Source organism: Cibotium barometz, chromosome 43, assembly GCF_041138505.1.
Source record: "Cibotium barometz isolate CiBa-2024 chromosome 43, ASM4113850v1, whole genome shotgun sequence".
Classification (NCBI taxonomy): domain Eukaryota; kingdom Viridiplantae; phylum Streptophyta; class Polypodiopsida; order Cyatheales; family Cibotiaceae; genus Cibotium; species Cibotium barometz.
The window spans coordinates 27,344,326-27,359,475 of NC_141088.1; the positions used below are offsets into that span (position 1 = coordinate 27,344,326).

Below are 15,150 nucleotides of genomic sequence, written 5' to 3' on the forward strand. Positions count from 1 at the left end.
TTCTAGATTAGGCTCTTTACTCTTATGGTAGCTTTGTACATATATCGTTGTAGTCTTCTAGACAACATGCACTTTGCACATTTCACAATTGCACACTATGACCTCTTGGTCCTTTTGTATATTTGTACATAGATGCACAATGCACTTTCACATCATTACTTCTGGTTCATATTTTCACATTTGTATAGGGGCTTGGGTTTTTCCCTTGTACTCCCCAAGGTTTTTTCATCCATAGCTAGAGACCCTTGTTTGAGTGGGGGTGTTGGAGCTCTATATATGGCTCACTCTACCTAACTTGGTCTCACCTATATATATGTATCTTGTCCTCAATATGAATCAGTCTTTGGGAGCGTACATGATGTGTCTCTTGTCTCGTCTCTTTCTCTCTATATTTCAACACTATCAACTAGATCCATGCCCGGTTTTAGAAAACAACTCTTACTCCTTGTTCCAATATCTTTCCCGACGCATGTGGGTATCTTCGGCGACCTAGAGCATGAGCACTGTAAGGTCAGCACCCTCTAGAATCCTTCGCAAGTCACCTAGCGCTTCACTCATAGGACACTTCCTTTGTCCCTCATCCACCGTACCAGAAGCTCACCTCGGTCGACCTTGCTACACGAGACATCCTCCGTTGACTCTCTGTCAGCAGCTATTGCAACTTTATCAGTTAGGTCCCCACGACCTCAGTCACAACACATTGTTCCACATCAATCCACATCCATTTCATATGTATTCCCATTCTCATCCAATCACATCATTTTCCATCTCATCACATCTTTCCTCATTTATCCTCATCAAATTTCATCCACTCGCATCTACCCATATTCACATCTCATCACCTCACATTCATTCACATCTCATCCATTCATATCTACCCTGATCCACATCACATCCATTTCACCTCACACCTTATTAATTCACATCTATCCCGATTCACATCCCATCACATCTCATCCATTCATACCACATCTCATTCATGCACATCTCATTCACATCTACCCATATTCACATCTCATCACCTCACATTCATTCACATCTCATCCATTCATATCTACCTCGATCCACATCACATCCATTTCACCTCACATCTCATTCATTCACATCTATCCCGATTCACATCCCATCACATCTCATCCATTCATATCACATCTCATTCATGCACATCTATCCCGTTTCACATCACATCTCATTCACATCACTGATCATCCATTCACATCTATCCCATTTTACATCACATCTCATTCATTCACACCCATCACACCACATTCATTGATTCACACCCATCACATTACATTCATTCATATCCATCACATTCATTCTTGTCATCACCATCCCATCACATACATTCTATTCACATCATGTCTCATTCATACACATCTCATCTCATTCATCCACTCCATCCAATCGTTCACATGTATGACTACCCACATCTATCCATACATTCACATTATCACTTCACATCCACATATATTCAGGTCACATCACATCTCTTTACATCACATCACATTCTTTCACATACACATCCACATCCATTCTTTCACATACATCCACATCCATTCTTTCACATACACATCCACATCCATTCTTCACATACACATCCACATCCATTCTTCACATACGCATCCACATCCATTCTTCATAACCACTTTCACATCCATTCTTCACATGCACATCCACATCCATTCTCACATACACATTCACAGCCATTTTCACGTACACATTCATTTTCACATACACATTCACATCCATTTTCATCACATACACATCCACATTCACATCCATTCTTCACATACACATTCACATCCATTATTCACATACAGATCCACATCCATTTACTTCCCATCTCACCCTTTCACATATCCTCTCTCCTCATTCTCATCTCACCATTCACATCCACATCCATTTATCCGATCCACATTCATTTTCATTACACCACATCCTATCACATCCCATTTACATCTTATCACCTGTCATTTATATCTTATCATATCCATTCACATCCTATCGCATACCATTTACATCTTATCACATCCATTCCACATCCTATTCTCATTTAGTAGCTTTTTCTACTGTGATACCGATAATGGGACTTTTTCTAAATTTCTGTCCATATTGCTTGGCTTAGATAAAGAATCTTTTTCTTGACAACTATTTTCATATTCCTTCTCAATTCTTCAATTGAATTATATTCAATATTCCTTTTTTGAATAAAAGAATTCATGGGATTTATAGAAATCAATTCTACCCATATTTTCACTTTTGATAAATAATCATAAATTGAATTATACTAAAAATTCTCTTCTTTCCATTTAATTTCTTAGATCTTAAATACCATGGGAATTCATATTTTTGCATTTTATTATTTGCATTCCAATGTCATGGGAATTCCTCTTTTATCATCAAATATTTCTCATGAAATAATTTTATCTAAACTAAAATAACCAATAATTTAATATGATAAAAATTTCTCTTTTTCCATCTAAATGATGGAATTCCAAATGTCATAGGAATTCCTCTTTTGCCATTTAAATATTTCTCATAGATAAAATAAATTTATCTAAAACTTATCTTTGAATTTAAATAAAATATCCAGTAACTCCAATATGCTAGGAATTTCTCTTTCCCATCTAAATGATGGAATTCCAAATGTCATAGGAATTACTCTTTTAACATTTAATTATTTCTCATAGATAAAATAAATTTATCTAAAATTCATCTTTGAATTTGAATAAAATATTCAATAATTATAATATGCTAGGAATTTCTCTTTTTCCATCTAAATGATGGAATTCCTAATGTCATAGGAATTACTCTTTTACCATTAAATTATTTCTCATAGATAAAATAAATTTATCTAAAATTTATCTTTGAATTTAAATAAAATATTCAATAATTCCAATATGCTAGGAATTTCTCTTTTTCCATCTAAATGATCAAATTTCAAATGTGATAGGAATTTCTCTTTTACCATTTGATTATTTCTCATAGATAAAAAAATTTATCTTAAATTTATCTTGAATTTAAATAAAATATCAAGTAATTCCAATATGCTAGGAATTTCTCTTTTCCCATCTAAATGATGGAATTTCAAATGTCATAAGAATTCCTCTTTTACCATTTAATTATTTCTCATAGATAAAATAATTTTATCTAAAGTTTATATTTGAATTTAAATAAAATATATAATAATTCGAATATTCTAGGAATTTCTCTTTTTCCATCTAAATGATGGAATTTCAAATGTCATAGAAATTCATCTTTTACCATTAAATCATTTCTCATAGATAAAATAAATTTATCTAAAATTTATCTTTGAATTTAAAGAAAATATCCAATAATTTTATTATGCTAGGAATTCCACTTTTCTCATTCAAATGATTGGATTCCAAATGTGGTGGGAATTTCTCTTTCATCATAAAAATGAATTACTAGAAATTTCTTTTTTTTTCAAAGTAACTATTTATGCATAAACATTAAAATCAATTTTTGCATGGTTATGATGAGAAATTTTCAATTAACCTAGGATGATTAACCCTAGAATATGGTAGGAAGTCCTCTTTTTATATTATGAATGAAAATGATTTATGTGGCAATTTTTTAAAATTCTTACCATAGCTCCACTGCTATTACGAATAATTTTCAATAATTTTAAAAGCATAATGTTTAGTAATATCATATGATAGAATGACTATCATTAGGATCAATATCCAATTATGGACTTGATTCCTAAGTTTTCCATAAATTAAATAGCATAAAAGCATTAGAAAGCCACTTCTATGGCCTCAAATTTCACAAGCATAGAATTTACTTTTACATTTAAGAATTGGTTTATGAGAAGCATCATTTGAATATAGAATAGGTCATAGGAATGACCATTCTTTGAGGGAGAGAGAGATATGCTTAAAAAATATTTTAATTTAAGCATAAATGTAAAATTTATCAGATTTATCACTATAATTCATTAGAGAGTTTCAATTACATTAAAGAACCATTCAATTGAATGCTTATCATGCTTGAGAGGGGTTGAGAAGTGAGAAACATTTTGAGATTTAAGAAAAAAGACCATAAACCACACTTTACCTCTTAATTTGCTTGATTCTTTAGTCAATGGCCAACCAATCAATTGGTTTGGTATGTTGATGAAGACTCCAAGGAAGGTTGAAGAGAGAGAAGCTCTAATCTCTTCAATTTGTAGAGGATTTTTAGAGAATAATAGAAAATATCATTATTTTAGTATAATACTGGCATGGTATAGTTCTCATTTTTTTTTATCGAGTTGTGTGGAAAAGTTGATGTTTTGCATCAACTTTGATATAAAATATCAATTTTTAGGGGGCTATTTTTCTTAACTTTGAAATATTTTGACATTTTGTATGAGAATTGTTTTTATTTTTATCACCAATAAATCTATAAAAGCTCATTCCAAACATTAGATAGTAGCCAATAAAATCTTTAAAAAATTAAAAAAATCTCATAAATCATAGAATTAAAGAAAAAATATGCCTAGGATAAGGTGATATAGGTAGAACATAGGTTTACCGCTAAGGACCTGAAAAACACATATGGTCGCAATCTTTGACTACAAATTTGAGAGGAGGTCATTAAAAAAAACTCTTGTCTATGATGTAACCACATGTAGCCTTTGTATCATAAATAATATCGTTACATAATAGATGCCAAAAATTCATGATAACAGAAGAGCTAGATGAGATAATCTATGATGACCTGTAATCCATTGATTTTAATCCAGATGTGCAAGGCTCCATTGATTTGGAAAACCACGATTTGATTGATTTGCCAATCCTAATTTTTGTTCTACAATTGAATTTTAAAGCTGAAGAACTATACGCAAATACATGTGGTGGAAAAATCTATGTCGAGGAGGGGGGTGCATGTGAGGTTGGACTTTGCCATGCCTATGTCCAGTAGAATACTCTCAAACATAGGGGACCTTGAATCTACCATCATCGTGAAAGCTCCACGCTCTTCTCTACCACCATTCCAGAAGCTCTAAGCTCCTCTCTTTTCTCTTTGTACACAAAGACAATGTCATGAGCGAAGATTACCTCTTAGTATCCTCCAAATAATTATAAAACCAGAGTTCATTCTACACTACCCTTAGACATACCATCTCTCAACATCCTTCACATGTACTCTAAATAATTATAACTATAGCGCATTCCTATACTACTCTTATATATACCATCACCTACGTTCATGATAATGGCTATCTGGATCAAACATCAACATACGCATACTATAAATTTTTGCCACCACCACATATATACATGATATACGCTACAATTTCTTCCCGCCACCCTTATCCTTATTGCATAACAAAAATTTTCTTCATGAAAACAAATGCCTATGTGGGTCAAAATTTACACCCATAGCCTATATGGGTGTAAATTTTCTTCATGAAAACAAATGCCTATGTGGGTCAAAATTTACACCCATAGGCTATATGTCTACCTTTGAGATTGTCCTACCAAAAAAATATTTCAATTTTCTACTGTTTTAAGATGCTTAGGTTTACTCAGAGCCTCCATAGTTACCATCTTCTACATATATATATGAATAGAAGTCTACCTTTGCACACATATAAGTTGACCTCTTTAAACTCTTAGCATTGGTTGTATATCATGCCCACTATTATCTGCTTATAAATAATAGAGCAAATAATTATGTTATGCAAATTGTCAAAGTAAGTATATACTAAAGGATTTGTTATTTGGGTCTAAAAATAGACTCAAGGATGTTTGTAAAATTTTTCATAAATTATGGAGCTTATATTGTTTTGTATTCTAATATTTTTTGTGTGCTTGTCAAATAATGTGCATATTTATGCACAATGGTAGAATTTGTCCCAAGAAAGTGCATTTAAAAAAGTCTTACATTCATGAAATTTATAAATAAAGTTTTATTTAAAAAATATTGATATTTCTTTAAGTTATGTAGACTCCTATGTCATTTTGTAAGTCCAGCTTATTTTTATGTCACAAACAACAATAGTTTTTGAATCTATGAAGGTCACACATGTTCTCAATCTTACAAAAATAGAAAAATTCATGTAATTTTTAAATTTATACATGGAATTCTAGATGTGTTTTCAAAAAAATATGTTTTTAAGCCATTTTTTAAATTTCACACATTTTGGGAGGAAATCCTTTAGGTAACCCTCAACAGTTACCTATTTTTCCCACAACAATATTGAAAACAATAACACGAGAGTTTGTTCTCTTACCACCATCAATCATACAAAAGTGCACTAATTTCTTAATTAATATGTTTTGTTTCATGTCACACTTTCTCTCTCTCTCTCTCTCTCTCTCTTCTCTCTCTATCTCTAACCTTTCTATTTCTCTAGAAGCAAGGAGTGAGACAAATATGGAATAACACAAACAAAAATAAAAGAGCAGAGAGCAAGAGAAAAACGAAAGTATTAGACTATGATGGCTTCAAACAATTTATCTTACCTACATGATATATTTGAGTAATTCATGCATGATGCAATCAATTCCACATTTCCAAAGAGCCCTTGATTGTTGTGTTGTTGATACTCACTCCATTAGAATATTAGGACCTTGGCAAGATAACTCATTCAATAAAAGCATAAATATTCTCCAGAGACTCCTAATTCTTTTTTCTTTTGCTTATCTTGCTTTTTTATTGGAATGGTGCAAATTGAGGTGTACTTGCAATTGAGCCATCAACAAGCACATTTTGCATGCCACATATTGTGAGTGAGAGCACAAAGCTATCTTATAGCCCCTGCAAATATCTTGCAAGGGAGACTACAATATCTTGAAGCCTTGCAAGGGACACTACAAATATCTTGCAATGGAGACTACAATATCTTGAAGCCTTGCAAGGGACACTACAAATATCTTGCAATGGAGACTCTAATATCTTGAAGTCTACTTGCGAAATTCATTGTAACTTGCAATTTTTACTAGCCTTAACAATAATACCAAATACCACAAAAATGTACATAAGTGGGTATGCTTATTTAGCTTGGTAGGTGTATCATTCAAATTCTGATAAGACAATGGATGCCTCATCCCCAACTAGACCTTGATTCCTCCTAAAAGTATTGCATATCATGGGATTCATTCTAAAGTTCAAATCTCAATATCGACATTGTTATGCTGGTGTGATGATGATACCATATAGCCTTATAATACTGATATTCCCTACAATTTTTAGTTTTTCTTATACGTAAATTAAACTTCCTTTTTGACGTGCGAGCTCATTTTACAGTAAGCTGAAAAAGTGCAACTTTCTTATATTCATTTGACGTTGAACCTTGACAAGGAAATTCACAATTTTGACATACCATCATGTATTTTATAAATAATATTAGAAATTCTATCAAACTCTTTGTAGGCTCATGAAAAATATGCTTTCTTCTTCAAACAAGAAGATGCTAAGAACAAGGTCGCATATGCTAGGAGACCAATGATTTTATATTCACGTGATCACAAATTATTTTTTGTTAATAACATGTGTTAACATGTTATTAACATGTTAACATGTTAACATGTTCTCAAAAAAGCCGGTGGCAAGCAACCTGGTAACCGGATAAAATCCCACCGGGCTTTTGATATACCCGGCGGTCCCGCCGGGGAAACCTGAACCCCGGCGGGGTCGTCATCCAGCCCGGCGGGGTAAAATTTCCTATATATATGGGCCCGAGGGGCCCTTTGGGAGTTCATTGCTGACAGCATACACAGGTAATGAAACTTGTGTGTGTGTGTGTGTGTGTGTGTGTGTATGTGGGTGTGTGTTCGTGCGGGCAGCCGCCCACTGTCGCAATGTGCGGCAGGATGTGGGTTGACAAGCCACCGTCTCTGGTCGGTAAGTTGTGTCAAACTTCTACGGGAAAGAAGAGAGAATTTCCTTACTATTTTGAAAAAGTGCTGACCCAAACAGACACAAGAAGAGGGTCTCACAATGCGCCCTATTTGGTAAACCCTCCGGCTGCCATTTTTGCAGACTAGTTTTCCACTTCCATTTTGCTTGCATTAAGGTCGTGCTGTTTGATGTCTTGCAGTGGTTGCAACTCTTTGTCACTAAAGTTTGCCTGGATCTGGGTGTGGGCGGAGACATTGAGTTGGAGGAAGAGATCGGGCAGGTGTGGAATGTAGGGCTAAAACATCCGAGCAGTGGGAGCTTCATTTGCAAAGGATGGAAAAAGTTCGCCCGCTACTACAAGCTCCAAGTGGGGGATATCGTGAAGATGAACATAGTGAGCCAGCATCGAATCTTAGTGCAGATCAGGCGACCCCCTCATAACGCCACCACCTGCATGCGGCCGTCAATATACAACTTAAGAGGACCAGCACGACTCTCCAATCCAACAACAGCCCATAATGCAAAATACAACTCAAGAGAAAAACGACCACCCTCCCATCCAAGCGCCCATAAGGAGGAAGGTGTAGAAGTTGCTCAGAGCTCAGAGTTGGCAACGGCACCCATCATCTCAAAAAGACATCCCCTATGCTACATAAAACTAAAGGCTTCTAACATCAGAAAGCCCTTCATCATTGTAAGTAGCCTTTCTTCTCTCTTCATTTGGGCTACACGATCAATCCTTTCCCCTTCCTGTAGTTCATTGTCTCTAGTGTTTATGTCTTCATTGTTCTAATGTTTGTGTCCTCCTTTTGTAGGACATCCCCCGTGAGTTCGCCAAACACATGCCCAAGGGACCATGCGTTGTCTCTCTTGTTGATGCCTCTAAAGGAAAGTGGATAGTTCATTCGTCTTATTCACGCACAAGAGTAACACTTGAGGAGGGAGTAACACTTGAGGAGGGATGGAAACGCTATTGCATTGATCATCGACTTCAAGAAGGCGATATTTGCGTCTTTGAGATGATTGACAATAAGACCTTGACCCTTAAAGTACACATCTACAAAATAGACAAAGGAGCTCCATTCTAGCTAGCTTTAAGTGTTAAAATATAAGGTGACTCAACAATGGTAAGCTTCTACCTTAGCTTTTTGAATGGCAAAACATGTATCTAGTTTCTTATCTAGTTCTATTACTTGTGCACGTTGATGCTTTAATTTCTCAATTCATAAGAATGATGCAAAGCATAAAGTGACTCAACAATGGCAAGTTTATACCTTAGCTTTTTGAGTGGCAAAAAATGTATCTAGCTTCTTATCTAGTTCTATTACTTATGTGTTGATGCTTAAGTTTCCCAATTCATAAGAATGATGCAAAGCACGCTTGTTAAAATCTTGCCTAAATATTTTTGCTACATTTTTTAAATGAGAAATAATTTTTCTTTTAGTGATGTTAAATACAAAATATAGTTATGTCCTGAAAATTGATATAATGGTTAGTTAGTATGGTGATGGTTGTGAAGAGATTGTAGATATACAAATATCTTATATAACTAATAAATGGAGAATAAGAGTGCATGATGTGACATATGCATTTATGCTTGTAGTATTGTGCTTGAAGCCTATCCTAAATAGGATATACAACATGTTTCAATTATAATCAATGATTTTATATTCACGTGATCACAATGTTTTTTTTGTTAATAACATGTCAATGAGGCATGCAAAGTTTTTTGAATTATATGCAAGCGTGTTCTCTTTCTCATTCTAAGCTGCGCACACCCTAGTTGAGCCATCCCAGAAAAGTAAATCGCTTCAGCAAGGGCGAGTTGTGCATCATCGAGTCTACCTTGACGTAGGCTTTCTTGCAATGAAGTTTGACGCATGGGTATATTTCCTACGTCAAAGTTTCGCTTGCAGGAAGATGCACTAGGTAGATTACTTTCTGGTTGCACATTGCCGTTCGGGGTATAAGTAGGCGATGTAGCGAGAGTTTGATGATTAGAACAACAGTGTTCTTGCTGCCTTGATACATTAATGGTAGGAGTGTCATGTTTTCTTGAATCTTTCTTTTGAATTTCTTCTCTTATCCACTATAGGTGCAGAGGGGTGGGTACTTGACTTTTTCTTCGGTCCACCTAAAAAGTGTTCTCTTAGTCGAGGCGCCCCACCTGATTTTACTGCATGGCATAGCTTACACTCCCAATCTATGAATCGATCACCAACGTTAATTGCATATTGCCACTCTATCCCAGGTGCCTTTTTTTTCCTGCTATTTGAAATTTGGACTCTATTGGATGTATCACTGGATCCAACATTGTCCTCCATCTCAACAAATAACCTATTCAACCAAGCATATAACAATGAATACACAAATGAAAAAACAACAAATCACTCACGTATTACAAAACATACATTAGCAGACAAAGTACTTCGAAACTATCTTGACAAATACAAAAGATCATCACATAACACAAAACTACTTCAAACTATCTTGCAAAGTCTTACTACAAAACTACTTCGAAACTATCATGCACATTGCACCCCCAATGAAGGATGCCTTTTGTATCCAATTAAGGATACTTTACACAATCAAAGATCTATGCTTGCCCAATACTCTAGTATAGGACAATAGACGTTCTCTAACATTCACAAAGAAAATCAAAGATCTATGCTTGCCCAATACTCTAGTATAGGACAATAGACCCTTGTCTACTCTAAACTATATCAAGTATCAAGAACCAATACAAGCCCCTAAGCAGGACTCTTGGCTCCATCAAACCATTCATAAAGCAGAATGAGGTAGATTACGTATGTGGCTCAAATGCAAAGCTGAATGACTCCAAATTTGTCCCTAAATCTCCGCAAGTATTAGCTACGAACCACACCCTGACCCCAGTTCAAAGAACTAAGGACGAGTGGCTCAATAGCCTTAGGAGTGCCTACAAAGGAAAGACGACAGCCCCTAAGATAAGGACGTTCTTCCCAAGAGAACACTTCTAGCAACTCGAGAGCTCTACAAGTACTTTGAGGAGAGATATCACGCTCCCAAAACAAGGACTATCTCCCCAAAAGTTGTACGGGCAATGTTTATATACAGAATAGTACCCCGCCGGTGTTCTTTCTTTTTCCCGGCGGGCCCGCCGGGATAATCAATTTTCCCGTCGGGCCCGCCGGGAAAACCAAAAGCCCGGAGGTGTTATGGGACTAGTGGGTTCTGGCAGGTCATTGCTCAGGTCATGTGAATATACAATGTGATCACAAGTTTTAATATGTTAACAATAGGTTTTGTTAACGTGATCACGAAATTGTGAAGACGTTAATGAAATCCCTGTAGGAGACTATTGACAACACTAAATGTATACATGCAAGTGCCAATGATTGTGTGCTATTTCGGGGTGCTCATAAAAATGCAACTCAATGTCTGAATGTAAAGAGTCTTGTTACCAAAGTGATTTGCAAGGTACGATGATTTCTCAAAGGATGTTGAGGCATTTTCCTTCCATACCTTGCATTTAACACATGTTTGGCTGTAATTCTATGCCACTCATGACATGCATGCACGCAATCGTTCCACCGATGGCACGATAAGGGTTCTGATGCATTCACCAACATGGCAACACATAGAAGAGGTGTCAGGAGAGTGAGATTTTAAAAAAATAAAGTATTCAATTTTTGTAAAAAGAAAATTTGGGCGAAAATAGTCATGTAACCTATGTTTGAAGTAATAAAATCTAAAAATACTCAAGCAAGGATTCTTTTGACCCGTGCTTCAGGGAAATTGGGACCCAATCTAGTGATCTCTCTCTCATTTTTTAATGTAAGTGTGCATGCTTCTTGAGGTTCACGATTTAATGTTTCTGTGGTATCAAAGCTTAGCTAAGTCCCATCTATCAAAAGGTGTTTCTATGGGGCGCTTAGACGTCATGGGACCAATAGGTCCTATGTGTTCAAGTGTAGAGAGCAATGCAAGCACAAAACCCAAAGATCCTCTGCAAACGTCAAACTAGCAATAGCCATGGACACACATCCTGATAAGAGACACCTATAAGGGAAGCATGATTAACAGAATCCGATAGCTTCGGTGCATATAACAGGCATAACAATGCTTGCCACAAATGGCCGCATGGGGATACACGCAGGTAGCATCAGGGGACCACCAACCAAGACAATGATCGCTTGATCAATGCGTTCAAGCAAGGCAATAGTGCCATACTTGAATGCATAACTCTCCTCCAACTCGGTAGCCAGGATTTCATTAACGTCTTCACAATTTTGTGATCACGTTAACAAAACCTATTGTTAACATATTAAAACTTGTGATCACATTGTATATTCACATGACCTGAGCAATGACCTGCCAGAACCCACTAGTCTCGTAACACCTCCGGGCTTTTATCTTTCCTGGCGGGCCCGCCGGGAAAATTATTTATCCCGGCAGGCCAGCCGGGAAAGATAAAAGCCCGGCGGGCCCGCCGGGAAAAATAAAGAACACCGGCGGGGTACTATTCTGTATATAAACACTGCCCAAAGGTGAATATGAAAATATTGTAGAAACACTAAAGAATGTACCTAAATTGAAGCTACACGATACCTCCAATAGAGTCTAAATTTCAAATAGCAGGAAAAAAAAGGCACCTGGGATAGAGTGGCAATATGCAATTAATGTTGGTGATCGATTCATAGATTGGGAGTGTAAGCTATGCCATGCAGTAAAATCAGGTGGGGCGCCTCGACTAAGAGAACACTTTTTAGGCGGACCGAAGAAAAAGTCATGTACCCACCCCTCTGCACCTATAGTGGCCAAATGCATAAGAGAAGAAATTCAAAAGAAAGATTCAAGAAAACATGACACTCCTACCGTTAATGTATCAAGGCAGCAAGAACACTGTTGTTCTAATCATCAAACTCCCGCTACATCGCCTACTTGTACCCCGAACGGCAATGTGCAACCAGAAAGTAATCTACCCAGTGCATCTTCTTACAAACGAAACTTTGACGTAGGAAATATACCCAGCGTCAAACTTCATTGCAAGAAAGCCTACGTCAAGGTCGACTCGATGATGCACGACTCGTCCTTGCTGAAGCGATTTACTTTTCTAGGAGTGCTATGATGATGGTGGACAGTGAGCATTGGAAGAGAGCATGGAAGAAAATTGGTGAGTTTGGACCAGGGTTTTCACCGCCTACGTACCATGCTATGCGAAATGATCTATTAGAGAAATGTTATGCGCAAGTAAAAGAACGTGTACAAAGAATAATTCTTAGCAATATAGAGCTTTCTGGATGTAGTATAGTAAGTGATGGATGGTCTAATGTGCAAAGAAAACCATTAATTAATATAATGGTTATTTCACCTAGAGGTGAGACTTTCATCCGTGCCGTGGATTCAGCTGGTTCAATCAAAACTGGGGCTTACATTGCTCAAGTCATTAGCTCTGTGATAGAGGAAGTGGGTGCCAAAAATGTAGTCCAAGTCGTCATGGACAATGCAAAAATTTGTAAAAATGCATCCAAAATCCTACAGTGACAATATCCACATATTTTTCCGGTAGGCTGTAATACTCATAGTTTGAATCTTGTATTAAAAGATTGGTATAAATCTGATGATACCAAATGGTTTGCCTCAATCGTCGACACTGCTCGCCAGCTTGTGAAATTCATGCTCAAGAGACAGAGAGTTTTAGATATGTTTCGACCTCGCATGTCAGTTATGTTAAAGCTTCCAGCGGAGACTAGGTTTTGCACTCACTTTTACACTTTTTAGTCTCTTCTTAGAAATAAAGATGCAGTTTGCGAAACATTTACATGCATGGCATTTCATGACTAGGAGAACACTCAACTTGAAAAAGTGAAAGAGAAAATCAAAGTCTTGAAGGGAGCGCTTACGAGAAGAAGTTGGTGGAACAGTGTGATGGATGCATACCATGTAATGATGCCTGTTATGTATGCTGTACGAAGTCTTAATCAAAGAGCGCCTAATCTCAGAAAAGCATGGATGCAATGGTGGACTGTCGAGCAGAGTTTGGAGTGTCCTGAGAAATTAGAGCATTCAGTGGTGGAAAAGCAATGGCGTGTACCATTCTCCAGTAGACAAAGAAAAGTTCTGTTGAAGTACTTTCATGCTAGATGGATTGGAGCGCATTCACCACTACACAGTGCTGCTTACATGTTAGATCCTGAATATTGGAATATGGATTTGATGTCCAACGTTGAGGTGATGCAAGATTTTTATAAAGTGGTAAACACTTTCTATAATAATGATGATGATCGTGTACAGTGCATAAAGGAGATGACCTCATTTCGATTGAAAGAGGGTTTATTTTCCAACTCCCTTGTTCAACAAATGGCTAAAGAGCAACCTGCATGGAAGTGGTGGATGATGAATGGTGGTGAGCATTATGCTTTATTGTGCAACCTTGTGATGAAGGTTCTAAGTCAGTGCTCTTCAAACTCAGGCTCAGAAAGAAACTGGAGCATGTACAAATATATTCACAGTACTATTCACAATCGACTTCTTGCAGATTGAGCAGATAAACTTGTTTACATGTACTGCAATGAAAAGATCTTGCGAGACATTGAAAGCGAAGAGTATGAAGAAGATATGCCCAGATGGATGTACAATTGTGATGATGTAGTAGACGAGAACTTTGATGTTGGACGCACGTTGTGCACCACCCTTGAGATAGAAGACAATTTAGACATTGACTTAGATGAGCTTAATTTAGCAGACGAGAGAGTAAACGGTGAAAGAATTTTGGAGCAAGATACTGACATAGAGGAAGAAGTCACTTCATTAATTTAATAAAAAGTACTTGTACAAATGATCATATTTGGAGAAATTATCAATACAAAAGTAGGATTTGTTTTTCTTAGCTTTCATCTTGAAATAAATTACGAATTGCACTAGGAGTTGCATCTAAAGGTCCTGGTGGTTTATATTTGCTAGCCATGCCGAACACTGTATAAATACCTTGATTTATTGGGATATTGCACAATGCACATGTGGAAGTATTTTGCCATGCCCGCACGAACACACCCACACACACATCCCTCGTGTGGCGGACCACCCACATCCTGCCGCGCATTGCGACAGTGGGCGGCTGCCCGCACGAACAGACCCACATACACACACACACACACACACACACACACAAGTTTCATTACCTGTGTATGCTGTCAGCAATGAACTCCCCCAAAGGGCCCCCCGGGCCCATATATATAGGAAATTGTACCCCGCCCGGCTAGATGACGACCCCGTCGGGACCCGTCTGGTTTTGCTTTATCCCAGCGGGAC

General features: G+C 36.9%; 1 protein-coding gene across 1 annotated transcript; it reads left to right on the top strand.

Annotated features, from left to right (window-relative positions):
- The first annotated feature begins 7,817 nt into the window (after positions 1–7,817).
- On the top strand, positions 7,818–8,945 carry LOC147613743 (B3 domain-containing protein REM16-like). Its single transcript, XM_086781302.1, has 3 exons — positions 7,818–7,970; positions 8,057–8,551; positions 8,673–8,945. The coding sequence occupies exons 1-3, from the start codon at positions 7,818–7,820 to the stop codon at positions 8,943–8,945; spliced, it is 921 nt and encodes a 306-aa protein (XP_086637428.1).
- Positions 8,946–15,150: the final 6,205 nt, after the last annotated feature.

Excerpts from the sequence above, each read along its gene's own strand:
- LOC147613743 (XM_086781302.1), top strand. The coding sequence starts at position 7,818 with ATGTGCGGCAGGATGTGGGTTGACAAGCCACCGTCTCTGGTCGGTAAG. Across the intron at positions 7,971-8,056 it reads CTCACAATGCGCCCTATTTG|TGGTTGCAACTCTTTGTCAC; the intron begins GTAAACCCTCCG and ends GATGTCTTGCAG. Across the intron at positions 8,552-8,672 it reads TCAGAAAGCCCTTCATCATT|GACATCCCCCGTGAGTTCGC; the intron begins GTAAGTAGCCTT and ends CTCCTTTTGTAG.